Source organism: Alosa alosa, chromosome 16 (assembly GCF_017589495.1).
Source record: "Alosa alosa isolate M-15738 ecotype Scorff River chromosome 16, AALO_Geno_1.1, whole genome shotgun sequence".
In the NCBI taxonomy this organism is placed as follows: Eukaryota; Metazoa; Chordata; class Actinopteri; order Clupeiformes; family Clupeidae; genus Alosa; species Alosa alosa.
Genome location: NC_063204.1, coordinates 17,552,734 through 17,564,091, shown reverse-complemented (window position 1 = coordinate 17,564,091; position 11,358 = coordinate 17,552,734). Strand labels below are relative to the sequence as shown.

Here is an 11,358-nt window from a genome sequence, read left to right as displayed (position 1 = left end):
GGGCCCCCCAGAGTTGTGTTCGGTCCCCTCTGCTGTACTCCCTGTACACGCAGGATTGTGCAGCCACCGCAGACTCTAATACCATCATTAAGTTGGCTGACAACACCGTAGTGGTAGGCCTAAATCCACAACAACGATGAGACGGCCTACCTGGATGAAGTGAGGTGCCTGACCCAGTGGTGTCAGAGAAACAATCTCCACTTTACCGTCAGCAAGACTAAAGAGATGCTGGTGGACTTTGGGAGGAAGTAGGCGTGGGACTACACTCCCTTTTCCATCAATAGGACCCCTGTGGAGAGGGTGGATACATTCAAATACCTCGGTGTCCAGATAACCGTACCCACCTGGACACCGTGGTAAGAAAAGCCAGGCAAAAACTGTACCATCTAAGGAGGCTGAAGAAATTTAAAGCCTCCAAAACAGTCCCGCAGAACTTTTACTCCAGCACCATTGAGAGCATCCTGTGCATCACCGCTTGGTATGGAAACACCACCATGCAGGACCGTAAGGCTCTGCAGAGAGTGGTGCGTTCAGCTGAACGTACCATGGGGGGCAACTCCCTAGGGGACATCTATACCAAGCGGTGCAAGGACAAGACCACCAAAATACTAGACTATGCCACCCAGACTATGGTCTGTTCTCTCTGCTTTGCTCAAGAAACAGATACTGTACACTGGCGGCAAGAACTGAGAGACTCAGGAAAAGTTTCTTCCCCAAAGCCGTCCAGTATTAGCCTGGCGAGCCAGACCCACATTAAAATGTAGGGTCTGGGCACTCACTGTTCGCAGTGCTCAGTCCGAGGGGCGGGATAATCAGTTGTCTTTCAAATTCCCTCTGCACGCAATGGGGACTTAATAGGATATTTTTTTCAAGTAGCAGGGAATTCAAGCCAAACCGTTGCAACTCTGCCATCAATCATTATGTTAAGCCCACCAAACGACTCTATACACGATTTCAAAGGCCTGATTAAGTTTCGATTTCTGGAGCTCACAAGCCAACGGAGAGTTGCTAGACTAGCCCTGGCAGCAAATGTAATTTGCTGCCGCTAGGGGCGCGTCTAGATTTCTAGGCTAGTCCACTATCTAAATGGCACTGTTTAAGCACTTTTTATATTTGAGTAGGCCTACACCACTTTTCCCATTTCTGCAATAACCCCTGACATCTTGAATGTATTGTTTCTTGTCTGTTGTTTTGGTGGGTTGTTTCTGTGTCAGTTTGTGTGTTTTTACTTAGCATGGAGCCGACTGTAACATTTCACTGCATTGTATGTATATAATGTGACAAATAAAATCTGAATCTGAATCCAATGTTTCCAGGTCTGGTGGACCCACCACATTATTATGCTTTTATATCATACAGCTATAACAATTTATGTAAAAATACTTAATGTTTTACTTTAGCTCAATTACCAATGATGTAGACTTATGGATCATATTTGCCATTTACCCCTGGGAGATCACATTTATGATATGGTCATTTTTGTTTTTTGTAAGAAAACAAGAAAATCCAATTATAAAAAGGTAAAAAAAAATAGAAACAAGGTCTTTGATCATTATTGGTGTTAATTCTTAGAACGTAATCAGAACAGGTGAAAGTGTTTGAAATGTAACAATTTTGTAACTTTGTGTGGGAATAGCAGGTGCAGAATAAGTTATTTTTATGTTCTTCAGAGAAAAGGAGTCAAGGCCAATGAGTTTGAGTTATAAGAAATAATAAATAGCATAAGGGTTATAATGATTTCAAATAAATTAAAGAACTGTTTTAAAGTGTTTTGTAAGAAGAGAGTGGTTAAAACATTTACCATGTGCCCAAAACCCTGTGTGCTCCACCTGCACCATATACTGTACCATGATGTCATCTCAAACAGGCACACATCAACACATAAAACATAATTATAATTGAAACGAAGTAATCGCTAAACGTCCATAATTCGATAAAATCATAAATCAAAAATAATTCAATCATTCAAACCGGATTCCCACTATTTGCATGTTAAACCAGAAAATCACTATAACAACCTGGTTGGATGGTGTTTTAATGTACACCTGGGTGTCATGAGCAAAGCAGTGACAATTGATGTTATGTTGATAATACGTCCAAGTGGGAGCAGATATATTGTGAACAGAATGGGCCTAATTACTGACACCTGGGGCAGCATGTTTGCTGTCATCAGGACTGGAGCCATGAGGTGAACCATTCCAGGACAGTGCCCATTACCACTGTGTTAGTCTGAAAATGGTGGAGAAGAATTTTGTGGTCAATGGTGTGAAAGGCTAGCCTGACAAGCCAGACCCACATTAAAATGTAGGTTCTGGGCACTCACCGTTCGCAGTGCTCAGTCCGAGGGGCGGGATAATCACCTACTGCACGCAATAGGACAGCAGCAGCGCTATCAGGGATGGATTACTGCACGGGCCTACTGGGCCCAGGCCCAGGGGCCCAAGGGGTCAGGGGGCCCTGAAGCCCAAGCCTTTGCATGGAATCATTGCCTCAATATCAACAAATCAGGATGTAGGCTATGAATCTGATTGAATTTAGTATTGGCCATCCCCAAAATGCACTAGAATACAGGAAATCACATCAAACAAGTTAAAAAAATTCTGGTGGGGGGCCCTTAATACATCTGGGCCCAGGGGCCCGAAAGTTCATAATCCGCCCATGAGCGCTATGAGTCCCATGCGTTTCCCACCAGCGGAGCTAGTTGGCTAGTTCAAACGTTTGCCAACTTAATAAAAGCTTAACTCGTGTCACACTGTTCGCCAGCAGCAACATCCATCTTATTTGTTTTCAAGTAGCAGGGAATTCAAGCCAAACCGTTGCAACTCTGCCACCAATCATTATGTTAAGCCCACCTAACGACTCTATACACGATTTCATTGGCCTGATTAAGTTTCGATTTCTGGAGCTCACAAGCCAACGGAGAGTTGCTAGACTAGCCCTAGCAGCAAATGTAATGCGTCTAGATTTCTAGGCTAGTGAAAGGCCCTGATGACCCTGAGACATCAACAACAAATCACCATAAGGACCTTTACAGGGAGCTGTTTTTATGTGCAGGCCAGAAACTGGATTCGAGAGTTTTATAGAGGTTGTTTTTGGAAAGCTGCAATCCTGTTTCTTTGCATAGTTTGTTTTTTGTTTTGTTTGCAGACATATTTATTCTATATTTATATGCACTGCTAGTTTTAGTCTTAGCTTTTGTTAACTGTAATAATACTGTCTTGTATTTTTTCTTTCTTTTTTTTTTTCTTTCAGACACACCGGAAATTCCTTGTGCGATAGGTAGGGGATTTCCCACAGTGTCCGATCAACAACTCAGCCTACTTCACATAACACAGAATGCTATGAGATTCAACAACAATGCACTATTGTCTTATGCAACTATACCAAAAGTCTGAATGCTTTACCAAAGAACCAACACCAATTTTTTTTTTTTTTTTAAAAAAACACAACATCACCATCAACTTTCTTTGTGAGTATTTCACATTTTTATCAAACAGACACCTTCCTTCATCTGTATTTTATTGAATTGGGCCCTAAACACTTCCAGAGGTGTCTGAGTCTCCAAGTTTATTGCTTGGAGAATTCAAATTCAGTACAAGAAAAAGCTTACTCCTCCAGAAAACCAACAAAATAGAAATAGAATAGAAAATGGTAATTTTGCAATTTGTTTACTACAAGGTTTACTACATTTGTCTTTTAATTGTTTTAACCCTGTGCTTGTTGTGTTTCTTGGTGTTTTATGCCCCCAACATTGTCTTCAAGGCAGCGCTGCCTGGAAGGTGCTATGGTTAGGCATGGGTTAAGGTTAGGGTTAGATTTAGGATAAGGTGCCTTTAAGTCGACGGTGGCAGCGTTGCCTGGAAGACAACATTGGGGGCATTAAACACCATCGAGCGCTTGTTGTGTGTCTCTGTGGTAACCCTTGCAGCAATTTCTCTCAGTGTCCAAAACAAATTTCCCCTTGGGGAAACAAATAAAGATACTTTGACTTTGACTCATCTGTTGGTGACATGGTTTCTGCAACAAGAGTGGCGCCCTAGGCGTATTGATTTTTAGAGACAAATCATCAGTCACTGCATAAACTAAACAAGCTTAACATAGCAATTAGTTATCTGCGGTGTATTGTCTTTTTATAGCAAAGGTCCTGGCGCAGAATAGTTCTGGAAAACTGGCCTACAAAAAGAGATCCCCCATGCCTGCCCTCTGAACCTCTTGCCACAATGCACTCTGCTGACATGCTGCTTTCCCCTTTGTGATTAGCTCTTGCCTCATCAAAGCCACAGTGGAATCCACTCTCTCTGTTTTAAGAGCTTTGGCTCTTCCAGGAGTTCCACAACGCCAAGAGCTTCACTTTACTCCTCCATCTACTGCAAGAACTGCACACATAGAGGTGTTGGTGTCTGCACCCTCCTGTTGTGTTCGTTTTATGTTTACTAGTTTTGTGTTTTAAATGACCGCTGCATTATAACTTGTTATAAATCCATATTAGCAGACATATTATTATCTAATGTTGTGATAGACCTTTGCATCGACTTGTGTTCTATTGGATATAACCAGTTTTGTACTTCATTTGCTATTTATGGCCTGCAGACCTCACTGACCTGAGCTCATGCAGGTCAGAAAGGGGAAGATTCTATTGGGGAAAGGTTCCAGTGGGGGCTGGCATATAAGCAAAAAGGGGGAGTGACACTGACCATTTCTCACCCATTCATTTCTAATGGCTGGTCATTTTTGACCGGAAATACACTTGGGTATAAGTATATATACTCTTTTGATCCCGCAAGGGAAATTTGGTCTCTGCAATTATCCCAATCCATGAACACAACAGGAGGGTTAAGGATGTAAATTTAGAGGATGTGCACTGTCTTCAGTCCAAATACGAATTCTGTTCATTTTAGTCTATCACATGCCAATATGATGAATCTAAAGGTTGGCCCTAAAGTGTTTTGCTAGTTTCTTACACACATGACTTAAAGTGAAGTGAAGTCCAGATATGTTCATAATATCAAGATGAAGACTTGTAACTTTTAAAGATTTGCAGGCTGCTTTTCTCTCTTCTCTCTCTCTCTCTCTCTCTCTCTCTCTCTCTCTCTCTCCTTTTCTCTCTCTCTCTGTGGTGTGTGTGTGTGTGTCTTAGTCTGTCTGTCTCTATCTGTGTCTATGTGTGGCATGTGTGAGAGGGAGAAAGGGGAGGCAAAGTTTGGATACTCATCTGCTTCCTTTATGGAAAGGTCCTGTGGCTGTAGAAATCCACCCTCCCTCTCTTACACTGCAGAAACCTGATATGGTGTGTGTGTGTGTGTGTGTGTGTGTGTGTGTGTGTGTGTGTGTGTTTGTGTGTGTGTGTGCGTGCGTGCCTGCGTGTGTGTGTGTGTGTGTTGTTGAGGGGTGTCACAGGAACCCTGTTCTGCATGGTTGAGTGTAGTTACAAAATCCATTTTGGCCTCCAGTCCAACATCCTACATATCAAAATGTATGGTAGACCTACCCTTTGTGTCGAAGACCATACTGCAAAATTCACATTGGGTCACATTTATATCAATTGGTTAATTTGGGAAAAGGTTTGGGCGTTAGGCAACTAATTATTTTTGTCATAATAGCGCAAGAAAAAAAACTTGCTAGACTTCCTCTATCCACCAGATGTCAGCAGAGAACACAGTTTCTCAAAGCCGTATACGGCTCTGCAATTTCTCTGTACGGCACTGACATTTCTCTGTTTCGCAGTCTACTTTTAGCTTGTTGATGATAGACAAACCAGGGTCTCATACTGAATAAGAAATCTCTTAAATTGGTAACATTGATACATTATGGGAATATCGATATGTGTCGCACTACTTCTCCCTTGCTTTACATTAATTTCTAATAAAATAGCCCTAATAACTCTAATGAGAATATTGGTTTGTTTGGTTGGGTGATGCATTTTCGGACGCCAGCTGAATCCAGCCGAGTTTTACCTACTTGAGAGGGTGAAAATGTCCCGGATGTCGATGTGGGAGGGGGAGGCGGGGCGCCTGTCGGGCTGAGCTTCTCATCTCCGTAGATAGGGGCAGAGTCTGCTGTGTGCGAGTGAGAGATGGACCGAGGGCGCTCTTCCGATTAGCGAATGCTAAGAGAAGAGACTCACATAGCAAAAACTATTGATATAACAGACTTGATTGGCTTTAACCTGAAAACAAAACAAATAAGTTTACTATCTTTCACATCCGCTCCACACACACCAACACGGGATTGATGGTAATGTATGCAAGGAAACCAGCGAGACTCGGCGATGGGTAAACAGATCTACGTTTTAAGCTAGCTATATTCCGATTTTCCTCCTTCCCTTCTCCGCTTTGACAATCCGCCATTTTTATTGAAACCAAAATAAGTAGCCAGAAACTTAAGGAAGCAATTTCAGCTGTTGCAATGATTCACTGACTTGCAATAATGATCTACGACTTTGACCCAACTAACCAATTTCTTTTTCTTTTCCAGGTGCAACGATCGAAGGGACTCACAGCCCTATCAGGTAGCTACAAGCTAGCAAGAAACAAATAAGATTAAAAAAGGGGTACTCTAGAACAGGCTTTTAGGGCAGTATAGGCCGCTGTGCGGAAAATATCACAAAAAGTGTCTTGTTTCGGTTTAATTCGAACAAGAAACACACTGACTTCTATATCTGAAGTGAAATTGTGTCTCTGTTTTAGACTAGGCGTTTTTGGCCGTCGAATATAACGACAATAACATGTTGCTAACGAGTTTTATTAGCTAGCTAGCTAGAGCACTGAGATAGCCTGTTAGCTTTGAGGCCTGGTTGACGGTCGCTGCTACTGCAACCGACTAGACAGCGCTTATATTTTTAATGTTATTAGCTATATCTACGGCCCATAGTTTGAACGACAGACAATAAAATACATTCATAAACTTGAAATATGTAAGATCAAGAACATGTTGCCCTGCTAAACACCAACATATAATGTTTTTTTCATCAACTAGTTTTATGCTAAACACCGTGATGAATGTGTCAAAATTGTTGGGCGGGTGTCAATACGTTTCACCAAAACAACACTTAAATCCGTCGTCTATTAAAAAATAAACATCAGCTGTCTAATGACATGTAAAGTTAAAGTATAGCCACGTAACGTTAAGGTTAGTCTTCTAGCAACTATTAGATCGCTATGTTTAGCTTGTCAGTGACGTACTACGGCCATGTCTTTACCCCAGCTCAAGTCACGACTGGATGCTATTTTGTATGTTTTAAACTAGATAAAGACGGTAAACACACAATACTAACATCATCTATTTCCTTCACGATGTGCACAATGCATTCATTTTTAGGTGAACAGAGTGTTACACCTTTTACCGACTTTGATATTATCCATCACCCTTTAAATCATTTTTATGTCCAATAAACGTCATTTTAGCTGTGAGTGTTTAATGTGTGTCTTCCCAGACTCTTAAATACTCATCGAAGAGTCACCCCGGTAGCGACCACCGGCATGAGAAGATGCGAGACCCTGCTGATGCCACCCCACCGTGCAAAATCCTGCGGCGATCTGACAGCCCAGACAACAAACACACCGACAATTCCAGTCATGGCCGGGCGAAAGCGATCCACACACACCGAGGCAGAGAGAGGGATGGAGGTAAGGATGGTCAGACGTCCAGAAATTAACATGACTAAATGTCTTTACCTTTATCAAAGTAATCATGGACCAGTACTTCTATTTCAATTGAAAAATAATCTGATCAAGGGTTAAGTCTCAAAACACATAACATATTTTGTGCAGGTAGTCTCTACATAGTGATGTGATGGGACACTTGTTTAATATAGCATGGAGGCAATTAAATAGACATGTAGAAAATGTTGTCAAATGTACAATGTTGTATTCAATAGGTAGGAAACAAGAGACATATCCATAATCCACAAATGCAGCTCAGGGACTCGGAGACATTGCTGAATACTCTTTATAGAAACCAAGTAAAATTCACTATTCTGAAATTCTGTAAACAGTAGTCTGTAATGCAAATGATCTTGGCCCATACTTATTGAGATCCATATTATTGGGATTTGGTATGTCATGGTATAGAATGCCCTCAATATTATGGCCATAATATGCTTATATTTTCTAGTTTTAATGTTAATATTTTCACTGAAATTTGATTGTGCAAATCATAGTCACAGCACTGTATTCTGTATGATTATGTATTCACAGTCAGTACGACTTATAAGTGGAGTACGCAACTTTTTTTTTTCAATAGTAATTGTAGTATGTAAGCAAAGCGATATAAGCATCTCACATATGAGATATTAGTAACAGTCTTTGGTTTATACAAATATGGTGTAGATCTCCAATAGCACCATTAATCCTTTGCCAGTGTGAAGATTTCCCCAGCCCTGCCCCAGCAAGTTCTCCATTCACATTACATTTTTGTTTGTGCACCGGGTCCATTTCTGTCATAAACACAAGCTTCTATTTACCAATGTCACTTGGCAATGCCGCTGTTTATTTCCTGGTTTTGGAACAGATAGCATTAACACCAAAGTGAACCTCACCGGAATTCAAGCGAACCTTTCCCCAGACCACCATTTTCAGGTGGAGTCTGGTCTTGGGTCTGAACCCTAGTTAGGCAGACTGTGTTCACATTTAACCGAATTAATCGAACCAACAGTCCAAACGAACTCGGGTCTGGACCAAAGGGTCTTGTGTGAATGTCCCCCCAAGAGGCTGTAGAAGATATGCCTCATATTTAACTTGCCATAGTGATGCCAATTCTCATTCAGTGAATAAATTTGAAGGGGTAGGAATGTTCCTGTTTTGACATATTCTATAGTTATGTCCATTAAGCCTTAAACCTTGAGTTCCCCCATTCATTAAATGCATCTCCTCTTGTGGTCCTAGAGCACATGTTTCGGCCTTTCGGTTTCAGATTTCCTGCTTATCGTTATAGTGTACTAATGGTTTATAAGAGGAAAGTGAAAGATCTCCTTTCACAAGTCTTAATGCATTGTTGCCCTCATCTTCCAATAGGTATCCTTATCGTCATAGTTTTGGTTAGCTATTGGTGAAAACTAGATCCTAACTGTCCATTGTATCAAATCAACATGATGGCAGATGTAGGTGAAAGAGTATGCAAAGCACAATACTTTTCATCTGAAGATGGTTTGTGGTTAGCATACAAGTTGGAGACCTGCTTCTTTAGTCACTGATCGCTAACAATAGTCTGATTTGTTCCCACCGAACTTGAAAAATGTGCCGTTTTCCATAACAGCCCTGAATAACACACATACACACATAGATGCTGCCTCAAGATACAAGTGTACATTACAGTTTACTATCACATAGACAAGCATTCACATATACATAAAAGGGTTTTGTGTTGCTTAAGCAGCTTGTTCATATCCTCATCAATACTTTTATCTGTCCTCCGAGTGACCCCCCCTTCTCCTGGGGATGTTTGGCCAGTCTTAAGCGATGTCAGTCAAGCGCACCTTACCCATCGCACTCCAGCAGAACTAGATGACCACCTCAGCTCATTATTTATTCATATCCTTGCCTATATATCCTCTTCACCGTATCAATTTCTGCCTGAACATCTGGGGCATGTGTGCATTAGCGTGACCGAGAGGTTAGGATGGACCAGTTACTCTGATAAAGACAGTGCTGGAGGGAAGGAGGAGGTGGCTCTGCTTCTTCCCCTCGTCTCCTCTCTGGATAATGAACGTTGAGTGCCAATCATGACAGTGTAATTATGCATGATTAAATACATGGATGTGCTTAAAACCTGTGCTATATTTAATCCAGACAAAACCTCCCTGTCTTGTTCTCTTGTCCTCCATCATCTTTCTCCTCCCTTAGTTTGTTCAGGCTTTTTTTTGTGTGTGTGTGGTCTCCCTCTATCTCTCTCTCTCCTTCCCTCCTTTGTGATTGTTTTTTTTTTCTTTCAAATTTGTACTCCTAGTTTCAATCGGCTCCATCCTGCAAACATATGTCTTGTTATATGCAATGTTAACTAAACTATCTCTCTCTACACTGAACACACACCCTATTGGCACAACATTGATGGTAGGAGTTACACAGCAGGTGGTGGTATAGGTAGTAAAGGTATTAATTTACCTCCAATTTATGTTCCAAACTTATGGCCTTTAGACATTATGAGTTAGGATGAAAGTCTTGAAGAATTGCTCCCCGGAGATGATGCTTTTTTTTTTCATTTCTCCCCAAACTTTATGAACATTGTCTGACTTCCACTCCTGGCTCTTGATTTTTATATGCTATTACCTCTCGAGTGCTAGCCAAGCTAAGCTAGCCAAGCTCGAGTGCTAGCCAAGCTAAGTTCATGCCATGAAACATGCTAGGCTAGAGAGTGCATTACACCTGTATAACATAACACTTCCTTGAGTTGACAATAACGTTTTACTTACGAACTGGGCACTGGTCGTAGACTGCCGCGATGGTAGCCTACTGATTCAGGCTTTGACAGCAACCTTTTTGCAAAGCCTGTGGCATTGTTCCGAAAAATAAACTGAAGCCATTTGGCTAGAGCTAATAGAGGAGGTAGCTGTTCATTTCCACATTCACGACATGGCACAAACACATGGACCTAACTCATTTAAAAAAATACAAGTGAAAATGGTTTTGTGTGGCAGGGCACTTTTAAAAGTTGAAAGTGGTCTGTCAGTGTAAGAATCTAAAAATCCTGGACACAATTGTTTGTCTTAAACAGACGACAAGCATTCAGATCAGCATTCTCACCAAACCACCGTAGCTTTTGCCTGTCCTTTACATGATTCAGTAAGTTATGCCAAGTCTTTTCATGCCTTTAGGGCCTGTTTTCAGTGCCGAGATGGAACACGTAAAGTTAATTTGACCCTGTATGTGTGTTCCACCTAAGGAGTGACTGTTAAATCTGAACCAAGCCCAGCGCCAACGGCCTGGACCTGGTGTTCTGCTCAACAGAATAATTTAAGAGTTGTGTTTTATGATTGTTTAAATCATCTGGGCTATATAGTATATGTTTTCATATATTTATAGACACCTCCACCAAGGAGGTTTTTAACCCTGTCTGTTGGTTGGTTGGTGGGTTGGTTTGTATGTTAGCAAGATTGCACAGAACTAGTGGCTCGATTTGGTTTCTAGGGTTTTTTTAGACCATTTTTTGTTCTTGATCACATGCAGAGTCGATGCAAATGTTGAGCTTATCCCTGGGTTTGTATTATTTTCATCTGAATTTAAAGTTAAAGTTGACTGGTATTTAGCCGATGCTTTCATCCGACACAGGCATGCAATGGCAGGTTTGGGAAGCGAACCTGGGCCGACCGATTGATGTGGTGACGTTACCGCCGCTCCACCACGCCTGCCAGAGTAGATCAAAACT

At 41.5% G+C, this 11,358-nt stretch overlaps 1 protein-coding gene across 1 annotated transcript in view; it reads left to right on the top strand.

The window, feature by feature from the left end:
• Positions 1 to 6,035: 6,035 nt before the first annotated feature.
• The window catches only part of waca (WW domain containing adaptor with coiled-coil a), a 36,726-nt gene continuing 31,403 nt past the window's right edge, over positions 6,036 to 11,358 (top strand). Inside the window, exons 1-3 of the mRNA XM_048266404.1 lie at positions 6,036 to 6,272; positions 6,475 to 6,508; positions 7,433 to 7,625. Of these exons, the coding sequence (XP_048122361.1) occupies positions 6,232 to 6,272; positions 6,475 to 6,508; positions 7,433 to 7,625 (268 nt within the window). The 5' untranslated portion in view covers positions 6,036 to 6,231. The remainder of the gene's footprint in view (positions 6,273 to 6,474; positions 6,509 to 7,432; positions 7,626 to 11,358) is intronic.